Raw genomic sequence first — 14,915 nt, forward strand, 5'->3', positions numbered from 1 at the left:
CCAAGTTCCTTCTGAGATACAGAACCAAATAGCCAAGAGCCAGACTTCCTGAGGGAGCGACGAGACCTGGCTCCTCATCTTTGCATTTCCCACAATTGCTAGCAGAGCACTTTATGCGTAACCTGTGTAACTGGGGCCCAAGGGTACAAAGCCCCTGGCTCCAGCGGTCCCAAACAGACCAGGTTTGGCCACGGGCTGCGGACAAAATCCAAGAGAGATGAGTGGTGGTGAAACAAGAAAGGAGTTTATTTTCATGAGGCCAACACTGGGAAGACAGCAGACTAACCTCTCAAAGATTCTCCAAAGTGCCTAAAATACTTCTAGGTTTATATAAGGAAAATGGGACAAAGTCGGGTGGGTACATGCTGGTGGGACTAGTAAAGTCAGGTCCATCACTGTCTTGGGGTCAGTCCTGCAGAGTCTTGCTGGAGTCAGGGCAGCGGTTATTGCTTGCGGGGTAGTTTCAGTTCCCATCATGGGATGCCTTGCCCACACTAAGAGATAAGCTGGAAAGAAGAACGAAATCACAAAGTACAGACTAAGGTCAAAATGGCAGTGAAGTCCTCTTTCAAGTCCTCAGTGGGTATCGAATCTCGAATCTAGGGCTGCTGGGCTATGTTATGTTGTTTCTGCTGTGCCACTTGAGTCACCTGAGAAACAGGGAACAAACATGACCAAGGTCTTGGTAATGAACTGTGTAAAGTAAGATGGAAGAGGGAAATGGACATCTCATCTGCTTCTGTGGAATTTTAGCAGAATGTTGAACCTATTAAAAGAGGGTCTTCCCATGTTCAAGTGTGTTTGAGAAATGTTTGGATTACACAGTTAAATTGGTTCATTGTCACAGGAGTTCTCAGGGCCATTAATTTATTCATGTTTTTGTGACCTTCCCAGAGGGCATTAGTGTCTGCGTCTTTGATCAGGAAACTCTCCTGGAGCATGTGGTTTTAGGAAATGGCTATTCAGGAGACTTTCTAAAGCTGATGTCCATTTTTCCATATGAGGAAAAATGTGATTGGGTTTGGGTTGAAGTCAAAAAAGACCTCCAGGGAAGGAAATTAAATAGATCACCTTTGGATCAGAGGTAATCTGACCTGGAGTTTCTCATTATACAAATAGCTCACCGAGGTTCTGATCGCATCTGCTGGGTCCCACGCAGAACGAGAGATATTAGGGTGTGATGGCATCTTTAGCATGATAAAAAGGTCAGAAGTCCACCGAGGTTTCTGATACCTTCTCAGCAAGGGTTCCGTATTCCTTTCTGGTTTTCTCCAAAGTTAATAGATAGAAAACTATTAGGGTCTAAGGGCTTTCTGCCTGAGGAAGGGGTGGCGAGGCTGTTCCTCCTGTACAGCCTGGCAGAAATCAGAGGGTAGGTAGGAGAAATGCTTCCAGTGAGGGGAGTGCTTTGTGGAAAGACCGTGAAGATGGGGTAGCAGGCCTGCTCTAGTGAGCCAGTAGCAAGGAAGAAAAGACAGTAGGGCTGTCGGCCGAGACTGAACAGTGTGACCTGGGGCTTTGAAGTGGAAAAATCTGGTGAGGTCTCTCTAATCCTGAGCTAAAGTTTGACCATATTTTCAAACAAATCTACAGGAGAAACCTATGACTCCACCTCGGTTTATGCCTCCTACCCTACTGTGTATTGGGCCGAGTAGTTAGGGTCTCTTAATAATTTCTTGTCTTTCGGGATAATATTTACTTTTAAATAGTATTTAACCCATACTTTCATTAATTCTTTACTCTGATTGTTTTCAAATCCCAGGACTGTGTGTAAATTAGAAAAAAGAAATTGTGTTTGGCCTGTGGACATTATATGTAACATGAGAGAGGGAGAGTTGTGGTACTTTATACAGAAAGGAACTAAGAGGTGTTCACCACTTCTTTTTATCAGATCATCGTGAATCACATTTGCCGCTGTGTCCTAGATGGTGTTTTTTTTCCTCCTGAAATATGTTCTCTCTTTTTTTTAATACAGCCCAAGGCTAGTACGCCACGTCATGCCACTCCCCAGATCCGCAGCCGAAACCTGGCTGCCCAGGAGCCAGCCAGCATGCTGGAGGAGGCCAGGCTGAGGTGACACTGCTTGTGGGCCCCTTTTAGATAGACAGAAATGGGTCTCTGCTTTCATTCACATCAAAAAAGTAATTTGTAGTCATTCGTGTACATAATAGAGGTATAGAATAAAATGGACACGGGCGTTTAGAGAGAAGAAAGCTTTCAAGCAGTGTCTGGGTGGGATAATGTGGACAGGTTCTCAAAGGAGTAACCTTCTGGGCTACTGCCACCATTTGCTCAGGGATAGAAGGTCACTGATGAATCAGAACACTGCTCTCCGTTATGGTACCCTTTAGAACTGTGTGGGAACTTTTTCAAAATACATAAGCTAAGCTCTTCCCAGAAAACAAGTAAATCAGAATCTCTTATGGGATGAGGTCCATCCCTGTAATTTAGGAAAGCTCCCCAGGTGATATGTATCCTTGGTTAGAACCTATCAGTTGGGTAATTTGGGTGGCGAAAGGGATTATGAGGCCAAATGAAGAAATTTGAGAATGAAGGCATTTGTGATTGATGTTTCACGTAGAAACTATACAGAAGCCTTCCCCATTTGTTACCGAGTAGATGGTGGAATGTTTCTGAAGTCCTCCTTTCCCCTTGTTTATCACCGATTGTAGGCTGCATGTTTCTGCTGTACCTGAGTCTCTTCCCTGTAGGGAACAGGAATTCCAGAACATCTACAACTTTGTGGAAAGCAAACTCCTTGACCGTTCGGGAGGGTGAGTCATGCTGAGGGAAATGGGATGATCTGGGGAGAAGGCCCCTGCTGGCATTCCACCTCAGGTGTCACAGTTCAACCGAGTGGTCTTGCCCGGCGTCAGGAGAACAGGCAAAACTGTTGCTGAAGCCTGAAGGCTTCTAAAGCAGCTTTTGTTGTCAAAGTAATTCTCTAGGAAGAAAAACTCTGTCATTCAGAGAAAACGAAACTGGTCTTCTCCGCATAGAGCATCGCTTGGAGAGTGAACGATTCTCTGCCTAGCTTCCAGGGACGGTCCTTACTACCCCCACCTCCGCACTTCAGGGGTCTGGGCCCTTCCTTCAGACACACCCCGACCTCTAACTGGTGGTGGTGTGAGGCGGCCGGCACAGGCTCAGCCACGGCTCTTCGCCTCTTGCCGCAGGTGCATGTACATCTCCGGGGTCCCCGGGACGGGGAAGACCGCCACTGTGCACGAGGTGGTACGCTGCCTGCAGCAGGCCGCCCAAGCAAACCATGTCCCTCCCTTTCAATACATCGAGGTCAATGGCATGAAGCTGACAGAGCCCCATCAGGTCTACGTGCAGATCTTGCAGGTGAGTAAAACTGTTTGGGCTTTTTGGAAAATAGAGCTTCTTGATGGCATATGAAAAAGGAAAGATTTTGTGCTTATTGATAGGTTTACGATGTCTAGGCATTGTCCTTTGTGAGGCAGCAAGAGTAAAGAAGGCAGAATTCCTGCCTTCAGGGACCTTAAGGTCCAGGAGCTGGGCACGAGTTACTGAAAGCCAGGACTTACTGACGTGGTGAAAACTGTGTGCCCCTGTGGCAAACTATGGAAAACGGATTAGAGGTAGGCTGGAGTTTGAACCTGGCTCGTGTTTTCATTAGTGGTTTTCTGGGAACAAGTCATGTCCAGTTATAAATAGAGTCATGCAGTAAAGATTTTGGAGAGGCTTCTGGGACCCGCCTGTGGCTCACTTGCATTTCAAACGCAGACTTTATCATCTCTTTTGGTGCCTGCTCTTTTCCTTCCAGGTTCAGGTTAAGACCAGCGTGGAAGGCAGAATTTAGGATACTGAGGTCCTCACACTAAATTGCTTCCTCTACTGCAGATTTAACATGAGTAAGCTCAGGGGAGTAAAATCCTTACATTTATCACACCTGCTCTTCCCCGCATTGCAGAAGCTCACCGGCCAAAAGGCAACAGCTAACCACGCAGCAGAACTGCTGGCAAAGCGCTTCCTCACCCGGAGGTCCTCTCCGGAAACCACCGTGCTGCTCGTGGATGAGGTAAGGAGGTACCCCCGGGAGGACCGGAAAAGCGGCATGGTGCTTGACTGTGGCGTTCCAGGAGCAAATGCTGGGTTGAGAGGGAGGTCCTGGCTCCTTTCTCTCGGCCTTCATTCATCTGAGCCTGTTCTTCGGTGGTGAGAGGCCTATGTCCATTGACTTCCTTGCTGCTTTCGTGGTGGGACCTGGGAGGCACATGCAGCTAAAGCGGCCGGGACAGGTCTTCACTCTGAGGCCCTGGCTCGGTTCTGTGCTTAATCCTGCATCTCTATCCCTTTCCTGGCAGCTTGACCTTCTGTGGACCCAGAAACAAGACGTAATGTACAATCTCTTCGACTGGCCCACTCACAGGGAGGCCCGGCTTGTGGTGCTGACCATTGCCAACACGATGGACCTTCCGGAGCGCATCATGATGAACCGGGTGTCAAGCCGACTGGTAGGTCCCAGGGCTCTTCTCAAGCCGTTCTCACAGATCCACAACCTGGGCCAAGAGTTCTAAAAATGAAATACACAGGAAACTAAAATAAATGGAAAAAGGACAAAATTGTGAAATTCCTATAATTCCTATAATTAAATATGTCACCGTTGCATGATTTTCTGCAAACACATCTTGGTGTTCTGCCGCCTGGTGCTCTCCGACTGCACAGAGCGCGGAGGGTCTAATTGCTTATTAAACGGACCGAAGCGCCCGGCTGCGTTGGATGCCCGGAGTGTAGCAGGGAGCAAGGCGGCCGCCGCTGCCCCCGTGGACATGGTGCTTCGTCAGAGCCGCACAGCAGGGGCTTAGAAGCGTGTCAGGGAAGCCAGGGGCTGAGCCTGTGCTTACTGCAGAGCCGAAGATGCTCCCACCTGCTCTCATTAGAGCACCTCTGCCCTGATCTACTTCTCCGTGATTCTGCTAGAATAAAAGTTGTTTCCAATAAAACGGAAAAATGCTTGAGCACTACCGCCGCCCTGCAGGGTACCACCGGCCGTGATCAGGAGTGAAAGGAGCTGGAATCCGTGGCCGTCCCGGGATGGACGGTGTAACCTGTTCTGTGGGACTCGGAAATCAGGTGGAGGGGCGTGAGGGTGGCCGTCCAGCAGGACCGTCAGAGTGGTTAATTGGTGAACTTGTTCTCTATTGTCTTGTCTCGCCAGGGTCTGACCAGGATGTCCTTCCAGCCCTATACTCATAGCCAACTGCAGCAGATCCTCGTATGCCGACTCAAACACGTAAAGGCCTTTGAGGACGATGCCATCCAGCTGGTAGCCAGGAAGGTAAATCACCTTCGGGGAGCTCCTACTTGCACCTATGAACCAGCCGGCGAGTGTGTGCTGAGCCCCTGCCAGTGCGAGGCCTTGTGTTGGGTGCTCTGCGGATGAAGAAAAATTTAGAAAGTCCTGTAAACATAAATACCAGAAAGTAAAAACTAAAGTGTGAAAAGTTCCTTACCTTTCTTATCGTATAGTTCATCAGCAGGCTCTGAGTGTGGTGGGCTTATATCCCGACGAAGATGAGTTGACTCGGGGCAGGCAGCTTTGTGTAGTGGAAAGGGCAGTGTAGGCAGTCAGGTAGCAGACCTGGTTGGAATTCTGGCTCCGATACTTAATAGACATTGGAAGGTTAAACGAAAGTTACTTAACTTCTGGAGCCTTAGTTTTCTTCTCTGAGAAATGGGAATAATAATATCGACCTCATAGGATTGTTTTGACACTTAAACAAGATCATGTCTGTAATGTGCCCACAGGGCGCACACCCCAGGACAGGTGTGCGGTAGTGCACACCTGCATCCTGCAAGCTCACTGGGAGAGAGCAATCAAGACTTTATTCTCCAAGGCGGCTGAGGAACAGAGGTGGGTTAAATGTCTCAGCTTCAAGCTGAATGCAGGAAACCACACGTCTGCAGTATTTCAGCACTTAAAAGAATTATCAACCTATTTCTGGTTCTTCGTGCCTGAAGGGACCGGAGTTCCGAGTGCCTAGAGCGGCAGCACGTGGCTCGGCCGCTCCCAGCTGGGGCGCCGCTCCCAGCCGGGGGCTGTATTGGGTGCTGGGGTCCGAGGCGAGCCAGACAGGGACCTTGTCTCCAAGCTTTGCTTTCTAGGAGCTCAGAGTTACCATTTAACCCCTCTGTTGGGTAGAGTTTTTCACTTCTGCTATCCCGCAGTTTCTAAGACTTCCTTTTTGTCTTTTTGTCTCTCTGAAGGGTCCTTTTTTGATGCCATTCTATTTATTTGAGGTTATCTTCTCTCTTTTCCTCCAAGATGCTTTTTGTCTGTTGAATTTGGTCTCTATCTTGCATTGTTAGAGACTTTCCTCAGATGTCTTGGTTGTCCACTCTGGTGTATGAGTGAAGATTAAAAAGCTTTTTGGGAGCTCTGAGCACATGAGTGGGGCTTGTTCACTGAGAGCTTCACTGTGGGGCAATCTGATTGGGCCAATTTCAGTATCTGCAGTTGTTTCCCTTTAGAATAGTCAGATTTCCCCGAGTAGGCATCCCGTGTCCTGCCTGGAGGGCAGTATTCTGGGAGTGGGGGAGGTAGGCTGGAGTCAGAGTGGGTGGAGGTCTTCAGATTCAGCATGCAAACAGTAACCATTTATATCTAGTGAGGGACCTCCCTTCCCCTGCAGTAATACCTAGCGTTCCCTGGCCCAGAGACTTTGTCTTGATCCTTGCTTGAGAAGAAATCTCTGGACACTTGCCATGGCAGAAGAGGGCTAATCTCCAGGGCCAAGAGTTTTATAGCAACAGTACCAACAACCAAGGCACAGAATTTCCCACAGAGCCCTAAACTTCCCCGAGGGGCCCTAATGTTTACGCAATAGTATGAAATGGGGGGAGGAATCTAGGGCCAGGGTCAGCAAACTTTTTCTGTGAAGGGCCAGGGAGGAAGTATGTTAGGCTTTGTTATAACGTTGTAACGGTGTCTGTCTCCGCTATTCACCTGGGCCCTTGCGTCCTGAAAGCAGCCGTGCACAACAGGTAACAACGCTGGCGCTTGTGTTCCAGCAGAACTTCACGCGCCGAAGCTGCGGCGGCTGCAGTTTGCCCGCCCCTGCTCTGGGGCAGCAGTTTGGTAACTTCAGCCAGTTCTCCCGGTTTTGGCCAAACTCCCCCTTTACCCCCAGTTCCAGGATTGCTGTCATCTGAGCACTTTGAAGATACTCAGTGTAACTTAGATTTTTTCTTGGACTCCTTCATACTGGCGTAGGACTTGGCGCTCTCCAGTCTGCGGAGTCAGCCACTACTCTGCCACCTCTTTCTGACTTGCAGATTTTTATTCTCCACTCCTCTCCCGTTGCTTCCCTTCCTTTTTAGGGTTCTTGGTTTCAGAAGACATCAAATTTAGATGCTGTTCTTACTCAAAATTTTGCCAGCAATTTCAAACCTCTCTTTCACTCCTATACATATGAAGAAACATACCTATTTTATATTCTGTTTCTTACAATTATGATACCTGAACTCTTGGTGCATTTAATTCTATTGATTGCTCTTTCCCATGCGTATGTGGCCTTGTTTCCTTGTTTTTGTGTCTTTTTTTTTTTATTTAATTTTTTATTTTTTACTGTATGCTCGTGTTCCTTAGAGCTTCCTCTGAGAATTAATTGAGGACTGGGTTGAAGTTAGGTCATTTAGAATTTGTTTTTGCCTCTGTCATTTACCAAGGGCCACCATCAACTGGGACCATTTTTAAACAAAATTCTCCACTTGAGGTTTTTAGGAAACACAACATAAATTTGAGCTACAAATCCACGTGAAGGCTTGTAGTTGCAAAGACTCCGTTTTTTTACACCTACCTGGCACAAGGGTCCACACGGGCCATTTCTCTTGCCATCCCTTCCACACAGGGGGTCTTTCATTCACCCTCATACTGAGGCTGCAGTGGACGTCAGAGCCCGGGTTTATACACGGTCTTCTGTTAGGTTCCATGTGGGGTGGACCCCAGCTTTTCTTGTGTCTCCTTCACCCCAGCAGCAGTAGAAAAGGGTATTTTTGGTCACCAAGGTTCGTGGATACCCCCAGGGCAAGAACTGCTTTGGGTGTTTTTTTGCTTCCCAGGGTCACCTGTTCACTTTGTTTTCGGGCCTCTGCAGGAGCTCTTGAAGTCCCTGATTGTTAACGGCCGCATGGAGCTGCCTCACAAGGCAGTGGTAGTGGCGACAGGAGGAAAGAAGGGATAGGCTGGAGCATCCATGGGACGTCGTTACCCATTGCACATGGCAAATCAGAGAAGGGGAGAATATAAACTGATACTCGTGTTTTTGTCTTGGGTTACTAGAAAAGTGACCTTTGTTTTGAACGTCTTAAATTTGCATTCTGAAAACATATACATAAAACATTTATAAACTCTGATAATCTCACTTCCCACAGATGACCACTTTCAATCTTGGTGTGTTGTGTATGAATCTGCCTATACAATTTGCTGTTGTAAACTTAATGTCGCATGAATTTTGGAAGGCAATCATCTCAGGATGTCGTCAGGCCGGATGTTGTTACCTTGACGGTTGTTTGGGCAAATGGTGGGGATTGCCGACAAGTACTGGGAATCCTGAGAGATCCTTGCAGGCTGCAGAGTCCAGAATTTCCTCTGTGAAATTTAAAGTGCAAGTGGCTTTCTGAGTCAGCTTGAGAGAGAGTACATGACTCCCTCTGAAGGGAGTCTAGGTGCACGGAAAGAAAGGAGCAACCGAGTCATTGGCGTTGTGCGTTGGTCAGACCCCTCTACCCACGGACTCCCTTGTGTCCTCCAGCGTTGTGGCTTCCCTCCCTCTTGATTCTGGTTCATTTAGCCATTGACCAGCTGGTCTCCAAAATTCACCACGTGCTGTTATGGAGACTGAGACTGTGGCTAGAACGTCAAAATAGGCTCCGCATCACCTCTTGGCTTTGGCTGGTTGCTTCTAGAGCACCTTGTTCTCTTCATGCAAGGAATGAGAACACTTGTGTTTCTAGGTGGTTCAATAATGATCTTGGGCCAGTGGTCTTTTTTAAGTTTTATTTCCCGGATTTTAAATAAAGCTGAGAATTCCTGCCCTTTCCATTAGGGATTTATCTGTAAATTCACGACAAAGGTTTGGACTCAAGGAAGAGTTCCAGAAGCAGTGTAATAATTTATTTCCAGGCTCCCATCAGATCCCCACTGGGGCTAAGCACATAATGTCAGGCTTCAGCCCATTCCCAGCACTGCCTTTCCTTTTTAGCTGAACCCAGAATCTGTTGGTTTTTCTCTTGGGCTTAGATAGTAAAAGGACCTCAAGGAATAATATATTCCCTCTTGTAGGTAGCAGCCCTTTCCGGAGATGCACGACGCTGCCTGGACATTTGTAGGCGTGCCACAGAGATCTGTGAGTTCTCCTGCCAGAAGCCCGACTCCCCTGGCCTGGTCACTGTAGCCCACTTACTGCAAGCAGTAGATGAGATGTTTTCATCGTCGTATATCACTGCCATCAAGTAAGTTGCTTCTAATGGATGTGGATAACAATATTGTCCTATGATCATGTAATTTGATAAATATAGTTACAAAGGCAATTATATTACAATATATAAATGTTTGAAAGTAACACATCATATACCTTAAAAGTGCATAATGTTATACATCAAATATATTCAATTTTTTAAAAAGTAAGATGCTTCTGGTTCTTGACCCTGAACCTTCCTTGGAAGACCCCAGGAGACATCCACAGTGTGGGAAGGCCATGGAAGTTTCTAAGCTTTCCCTAATTCAACCTGCATTTCCTGAAGACACTGTCCTTTTCCTAAGGAGCACACTCTACAGGGAGATAGAAATGCAAACCTAGGAGAGCGGGAGAATCATGACCACTTACTGAATTACACTCTAGGTGCTGAGTGAAATAAAGTGCTACTGGAACAAAAGGAAGGAAGCAGCTATTCCTCTCCCACTGAATGATACACTCTACTCATGAAATGAGCACGCTGGTATATTTCCAGATATAGTTGCTGTGTTCCCTGGCTTCCATAGTGGCATTTTCTGGATCATTTTGAAACTTTAGGGGGTAGGGGAAACCTTGCTGCATAATATAGGAGAAAGTTTTTCCCAGTTTTTTCCTCTCTCCTCTAAAGACCCAGAAAAACTTTATTTTGCTTTTCTCTGAGCCACTGGTATAGCCACTTACGAGAATTCACATCTCATTTTCTTTAAGAAATTCCTCTGTTCTGGAACAGAGTTTCCTGAGAGCCATCCTTGCTGAATTCCGTCGATCAGGACTGGAAGAAGCAACATTTCAACAGGTGATTGATATTTTTAAGTCCTTCTAGATTTTGCTCTTGGTGCCTTTTTAAATAGGCAGGAATTTTAATGACTATGTAACAGTTTGTCTGTATTTGTACCAACCCAGTTATGCCAAAGAATATCAGACCAACACCTATTTTTATTTTTTAAAGATTTATTTATTTAAGAGAGAGTGTGTGAGCAGGGGGAGGGGCAGAGGGAGAAGGAGAAGAGAATCTTTTCCCACTGAGTGGGAAGCCAGATGCAGGGCTCAGTCTCACCACCCTGCGATCATGACCTGAGCCGAAATCAAGAGTCAGACATTTAAACAACTGAGCCACCCACGCACCCCAGACCAACACCTATTTTTATGTGCTGTTGTATTCAGTTGCATGAGAAGAGGCCTTTGGCAACTGGTTTCTGCATAGTAGATGGAGTATTATGTGCCAGATACCATTCTAGGAGTAAGGGATTCAAAGATGAGTAGGACAGTAGGTGCCTGGGTGGCACATTTGGTTAAGCCTTGCACTCTTGGTTTCTGCTCAAGTCAAATCTCAGGGTGGTGAGATCGAGCCTGGCATTGGGCTCTTTCTCGGCCCCTCCCTGCCTGCATGTGCTTCCGTGTTCTCTCTAACTAAATAAATAAGTCTTTAAAAACAAAGATGAGTAAGACGAGAGCTACTGCCCTAACACAATTATGGTGTAGAGGGGATAAGGCTCTGAGAATGACCCATTTTAAAAACAAGTTACAAAGATCAACGCAAATACTCTTTGAGCATAATTTCAATTATATTGAGTAAAAGGACTCACTAGCGCTAGTGCCTTAGAGGTCTATTTAAAACTAGTGCCCATAGGGGCGCCTCGGTGGCTCAGTTGTTAAACGGCTGCCTTCAGCTCGGGTCAGGATCCCAGCGTCCTGGGATTGAGCCCTGCATTGGGCTCCCTGCTCGGCAGGGAGCCTGTTTCTCCTTCTCCCTCTGCCTGCCGTTCCCTACTTGTGCACTCTCTCTCTCTGTCAAATAAATAAAATCTTCAAAACAAAACAAAAAAACTAGTGTCCATAGATAATGGGCTGCCTCACAAGATTGTTAAAAGTGTTAGAATGTGTATCTAGGAGTGTGTATGTCCATGTGTGTGACTATATTTTAGACATATAAATGGAGGGTCCAGCTACTTCTGTACTTCTTTCACGTTTTCTTTACTTCTTTAAATTCTGTTTTAAACTGCTGGTTAGGTTTGCCCATTATTTTTCTCCTAGAGCCTGAAACAGCTCTTTGGCAGAATGGCTTTCATTTTAGTTTGTAAACATTTCCTGAACATCTACAATGTGTCATTAACTGTGAAGGTGTGCCAGGAACCCTGAGTTGAATTGGTCAATATCCCTGCTCCTGACAAGCTCCCAGCCTGGATGGTGGGGGTGAGGGCAGGGGTGATTTATAAAGAGAATAGTGACCACGAAGTCCCCTGGAGGCACTTTAGGAATCCATGTTTTCCACTGTCCTCCTGCCTCTCTTTAGGCAGTATTCTCCCTGGGCCTTTGTGCTTTTCCAGGGGTCATGCTTTAGCACGTGTGCAGTATTATCTGCTAAGGAAAATGCCCTTGTAGCAAAATTTGACTTGAATTATGACAATCTCATTTGGAACTCTCACTCCCTGGAGACTAGGACTGTTTGTATAAGTGACAATTATGAGATACTTTATATCCACTAACACATTTTTGTTTCTAGGTATATAGTCAGCATGTGGCAGTATGTTTAATATATAAAACTAAAGCTCAAAAAGTGAAATAACTTGCCCAGGGTTGCATATTTGGGTGATTAGTAGAACCAGGATTCAGAGCTGTTCTGATTCCAAAGCCCGACTAGCATTCTGCCCCTGTGTTTGTGCCCCACAAGGGCACCTGTTGATGCCTTCAGGGTATTGAGGATCCCGGATAAGAAGTACTGACTTGCCTACAAGAAGAAATAAATGATCAGGCACAGAACCAGTACTCCTTCCTTTCCTCTTCCACTTTCTGGCGTCTGACCTTGGATTTGCATTTTGTTTCTAGGTGTACAGTCAACATGTGGCACTGTGCAGAATGGAGGGACTCCCATACCCGACCATGTCAGAGACAATGGCAGTGTGCTCTCACCTGGGCTCTTGCCGCCTCCTCCTTGTGGAGCCCAGCAGGAACGACCTGCTCCTTCGTGTGCGGCTCAACATCAGCCAGGACGACGTGCTGTACGCGCTGAAGGACTGAAGGGCTTCACAAGGAAGGACTCCGATCAGCTCTTTTCAAAGGGCTTGATTTTTCTCTTTCTAAGCACATGGAATTGTTGTAGCAAAACATACTGAATGGAAATGGCTGTCATGTATTTTGAAATTTTCCATTAAATAATTTGCTTTTTCTAGAGTGTTTGAGAAGTTTACAGTCATTACAAACACCAGATTAAAAAAACCAAACCATCCTTCCTACAATAGGCTCTCCTTGTGACTTTTCTTTCTGTTAACCCTGCTGTTTATTTAATGGCCACATGGTGTGCACACAATTATGTGTATCTATATAAAATAGTTGTGGGTGAATATGTGACAAACTGGTTACATTGGTGGCCTCTGGGAAGGAACTAGATGGCTATGGTCAGGCTTTAGAGGAATAAATCATGTATCTTTTAACTTTTGAACAATGTAAATATAACAAACTTAGTTTATAAAAGAGGACTTGCTGCTTGGGGAGCCTGGGTGGTGCAGTCAGGTAAGTGTCCCAACTCTTGGTTTCAGCTCAGGTCATGATCTCAGGGTCGTGAGATCGAGCCCTGCGTCGGGCTCTGCTTAGTGTGGAGTCTGTTTAAGACTCTATCTCCCTCTCTCTCTGCCCCTGGCTCCCCCTCCCTCTCTCTCTCTGAAATAAATAAATAAATCTTAAAAAAAAAAAAAAAAACTGCTGGGAATAATACCAGCGATAAATAATCCCTATCAACAAATAGCTAGAAAATATAATTTTTAAAAAGTTACTATTTATCATAAAAAACAAATCTTTAAATCAAAAAAACTTAGAAGGCACAAGATACCAAGAAATAAATCTAATAAAGAGATATAATCTCTAAATACTAATCTATTTCAGTCAAAATCTTGGCAGGGTTTTTGTGTAACTACAATTCTCATATTTACATTTCCAACCAACAATGGAACTGACATCTAAAGCCTCTTTATGTCGGGCACTGAGAAAAACACATCACCTGTGTAATAGTCCTGCCAGAAATGTTTGACCTAAATCTGATAAGAAAATTATCAGATAAATCAAAATTAAGGGGGAAGAAATTATGCAAAGCAACTGTTTCTCTTCAAAAATATCAGTATCACAAAAGACCAAAAAACCATGGAGGAACTATTCTAAATTAAAAGAGAATAGAGAAACGAGACCTAAATAGCTAAATGCACCGTGTGAAACTTGACTAGGTCATCGACTTAGAGATACAAACAATTATAAACGTGTAAGTTTTATGTAAATGCTAAACTTTGTGAGTGGTAAGTTGTGGTTATATAGGAGAATGTCCTTGTTGAAATAATTATGAGTGAAATAGAACATCTGCAAATAGTTCTCAAATAATTCAGAAAAAAGTATATATATGCACATATATTTATAACTGCATATAATAGAGGATCGATAACAGAGTAAAGAATTATACAATAAAAAGGAAAAATGAGTGAATAAGTCATCCACAGAATAAGACACATGAAATGACCAACAAAATGGAAACATAGTAAATGAGGCCTGCAAGTCAAAACCCTTTCACATGTATTACAAAACCTTTCTAAGACCATAGGGAACAACTGGAACCCAGATGCCCCCGAGGGGAATATAAACCGAAACTCCTTTGGAGATGATCTGATATTTAATCTGGAAAATGCAGAAAACCTATGAGCCAGCAATCTCACTCCTAGGTATATACCCTAGAGAAACACATTGGGCCCGAGGAGTTGTGTACAAGAATGTTCATAGCACTGTAAAATTGGCAAGCCATTGGGAAAGTGAATTATTTTCATACTTTGAAATACCACAGACAAGTGGAAAATAGCTATAGTAAAAATAGCTATAGTATGGATGTGAATGAAGTTTAGAAACAGAGTAGAAAAAGAATATATGTAGTGATACCAATGATACAATGTTAAAGCTCGCAAAAAAAGCTACAGATTGCTTAAATCTATACATACATAGTAGAAAATAAAACACCAACTTCAGGGGAGTTAGGTATCTCTTTGGGAAAGGGTTGCAACATGAGAGGTGTACAGGTGGCTTCAACTGTTATTGTACTGTTTTTTCTTAAATTTGTGGTAGATAACCCATATATTTGCGTTCCTTCACACAAAAAATCAACTATATTCAGTACCTACCACGTGCCGTGCAATGCTCAAGACACCGAGATAACTTGGAGAACAGAAACGTCTGACTTTGTGGAGCTTGCATTCAAGCAAATATGAGATATTGTAGATCTCTCTGTATATATTAACCATTTCATAAAATAAAATTTTTTAATGAGAAAAAGAGCGAAACTTGAATTTTAAATGGTAAAGACGACCTCTTTGGAAAATGACCCAAAAGCAGTAAGATGGAAAAGGCCTTTGTCCAAGAAAACTGGAAGATTTTTGAAACCGCTACCTACAAACCGCAAAATAA

At 44.8% G+C, this 14,915-nt stretch overlaps 1 protein-coding gene across 5 annotated transcripts in view; it reads left to right on the plus strand.

Annotated features, from left to right (window-relative positions):
- The window catches only part of ORC1 (origin recognition complex subunit 1), a 38,048-nt gene extending 25,330 nt beyond the window's left edge, over positions 1-12,718 (plus strand). For all 5 annotated transcript variants that reach the window (XM_048220631.2, XM_057310793.1, XM_057310794.1 and 2 more), the window contains 9 exons: positions 1,976-2,073; positions 2,673-2,774; positions 3,177-3,348; positions 3,938-4,045; positions 4,332-4,481; positions 5,186-5,305; positions 9,311-9,480; positions 10,191-10,278; positions 12,309-12,718. In XM_048220631.2, coding sequence (XP_048076588.2) covers positions 1,976-2,073; positions 2,673-2,774; positions 3,177-3,348; positions 3,938-4,045; positions 4,332-4,481; positions 5,186-5,305; positions 9,311-9,480; positions 10,191-10,278; positions 12,309-12,500 — 1,200 coding nt within the window. In that variant the 3' untranslated portion in view covers positions 12,501-12,718. The remainder of the gene's footprint in view (positions 1-1,975; positions 2,074-2,672; positions 2,775-3,176; positions 3,349-3,937; positions 4,046-4,331; positions 4,482-5,185; positions 5,306-9,310; positions 9,481-10,190; positions 10,279-12,308) is intronic.
- The last annotated feature ends 2,197 nt before the right edge of the window (positions 12,719-14,915 follow it).

Source organism: Ursus arctos, unplaced genomic scaffold (genome assembly GCF_023065955.2).
Source record: "Ursus arctos isolate Adak ecotype North America unplaced genomic scaffold, UrsArc2.0 scaffold_12, whole genome shotgun sequence".
Classification (NCBI taxonomy): domain Eukaryota; kingdom Metazoa; phylum Chordata; class Mammalia; order Carnivora; family Ursidae; genus Ursus; species Ursus arctos.